Genomic DNA, 2,466 nt, shown 5'->3' on the forward strand with positions numbered 1-2,466 from the left:
CAAACTGAAGACATACAGTCTGAAAACAAAAGCTGGGTCAAAACACTGCCAGGTTAGAATCTCGCCTGAATCCCACAGGCAGTGGCTGTCCCAGTGTGCCCTTTGTGAAACTAAACCCATCCCAGCCATGCTCGGCCTCACTGGAGTCACTGCAGAATTCTCCAGAGCTGAGACAAGTGCTTGAACTGATGGTGGGAACCAGGATTTGCTGAGGGAGACAAAGCAGTAATGCACAGAGTCTGTGAGGACTTCTGTCTGTGACATACAAACGGTACTGCAATCCACTACGATGGGTGCAACCATCATCTCTGGAACGCGTCCAAGTCCTTTAGTTCTCTGTTAGTAACAGTCAGTGGAAACTCTCATCCAGAGTGATGGGGACAGGTACTGAACAGGGTGATCTAAGCTCTCTCTCAGTCCCTGTGATTCTCTAAGTAACCCGGGACATATTAAACAGATTTTTGCAGCACAGAGTTCCTTCTAACACCATAGATGAAATAATTGCTGAAAAAAAACCCATTTGTTTTGATTTGTCTTAATATTTATTACATATTGAGAATTAAGTTCTTGTGTCTTTGTCATATATAAGAAGAGAAATTTAACTTTCAGTAAGAACAAAAATATAATTCCCCAAGGCAACAGCGTGAAGAATCCTAAAGCACAGCTGAGGTTAGCTTAGAAACAAGATTCACTTCTTCTCATCCTGAGAGTGTGACCAGACGGGCTTACGTTTCTGAATGAAGGCTTCAATACCCTCCTGCCCATCTCTCAAAGTCAGATTGTCTACCATGACCTGGGTAGTCAGCCTGTAAGCAGAATCGAGGTCTTGTGCCATCTGTCTGTAGAAGGTGGCTTTCCCCAGCGCCAGGACAGATTTGCTGCTTTCACATATCTTGCGAGAGATTTTCATGGTCTCTTCTTCCAGCTTGTCTTCTGGTACCACCTTGCTGACAAGTCCGTGCATTAATGCTTCTTGGGCAGAAAGAGGTTCACCTGTGAAAAGCATCTCTAGTGCCACCTGAACAAGAAAAAATATTGTATTAAGTTAATTCAGCTGCCTTATTGCTTTGGTTGGTTTGGGCCTTTTCAGGCTCCTCCTTCAAGTACAAGTTACTCTTTCAACAGACCTGAGATTGGAATCTTTTGGCCTCTTAAACTGCCACGGAAGCATAACAAGGTTAAAGCAAAGAGAAGGACTGGGTCTAAAGGTGGCCTTTTTCTAACCCGCCCACTGATTCCAGCTGTCCCAGGCTGACACCTCTGGGGTTCTTTCCCACAGCCCACAGTCTCTAGTGATTGATTGCAGTGGGAATGGAGAGACGTGGATGGTCCACAAAGTCAAATGACTGAACCTGGTGTTTTAAGCTGGGTATATAATAATAACTGAAGACTTACTACATCAATGTGTAGTTTTTGAAAATACCTGCCTGAGTTTTAAGTTTGGTTGGGGTGTTTTTAAATACATCCTTCTTACAGCCACATCTGTTTCAGTCTCCTGATAATTCCAGCACCTTGTACTTGGGGTTTCAATTTAAAGAACGCCACGGAAGGACTGGATTTGAACAGGATGGCCTTACAGATGGGAGACTGAAAGCTGAAGCTCTTGTCCAGCAACTGGACTTGAGCAGTTAAGTCACTGCATCTCAGCTGATTCCAGCTGTCCCAGGCTGACACCTCTGGGGTTCTTTCCCACAGCCCACAGTCTCTAGTGATTGATTGCAGTGGGAATGGAGAGACGTGGATGGTCCACAAAGTCAAATGACTGAACCTGGGGTTTTAAGCTGGGTATATAATAATAACTGAAGACTTACTACATCAATGTGTAGTTTTTGAAAATACCTGCCTGAGTTTTAAGTTTGGTTGGGGTGTTTTTAAATACATCCTTCTTACAGCCACATCTGTTTCAGTCTCCTGATAATTCCAGCACCTTGTACTTGGGGTTTCAATTTAAAGAACGCCACGGAAGGACTGGATTTGAACAGGATGGCCTTACAGATGGGAGACTGAAAGCTGAAGCTCTTGTCCAGCAACTGGACTTGAGCAGTTAAGTCACTGCATCTCAGCAGAGCCCTGCTGGGCTTAGAGAGTCTGTCCACTCGAACCCAACTGGATCTGAACTTAAATTGTATTTTCTCAGTTATGGGAGCTTTGCAGATCGTATATTGTTTATGGAGAGAGAGATGTGTAGTCATGATCAGCAGGAGTTAAGTCACTGCATCTCAGCAGAGCCCTGCTGGGCTTGGAGAGTCTGTCCGCTCAAATCCAACTGGATCTGAACTTAAATTGTATTTTCTCAGTTATGGGAGCCTTGCAGATCGTATATTGTTTATGGATAGAGAGATGTGTAGTCATGATCAGCAGTAAATGAAGCAGGAAGAAAGTATAGGAGGGTTTCAGATGCTATTTAACGTATCTCAATCTACACCCAGGCAGATCATGCTGGCAGAGAAATGTCACTGCCTGGCA

General features: G+C 44.2%; 1 protein-coding gene across 1 annotated transcript; it reads right to left on the bottom strand.

The window, feature by feature from the left end:
* Window positions 1–629: 629 nt before the first annotated feature.
* On the bottom strand, window positions 630–1,018 carry LOC104491274 (enoyl-CoA hydratase domain-containing protein 3, mitochondrial-like; the record flags this gene model as incomplete). Its single annotated transcript, XM_010133660.1, has 1 exon — window positions 630–1,018. A coding segment is annotated over one exon (330 nt), but the record flags the coding sequence as incomplete, so codon positions are not given.
* Window positions 1,019–2,466: the final 1,448 nt, after the last annotated feature.

The sequence above is a fragment of the Buceros rhinoceros genome, unplaced genomic scaffold (assembly GCF_000710305.1).
Source record: "Buceros rhinoceros silvestris isolate BGI_N320 unplaced genomic scaffold, ASM71030v1 scaffold6893, whole genome shotgun sequence".
Classification (NCBI taxonomy): domain Eukaryota; kingdom Metazoa; phylum Chordata; class Aves; order Bucerotiformes; family Bucerotidae; genus Buceros; species Buceros rhinoceros.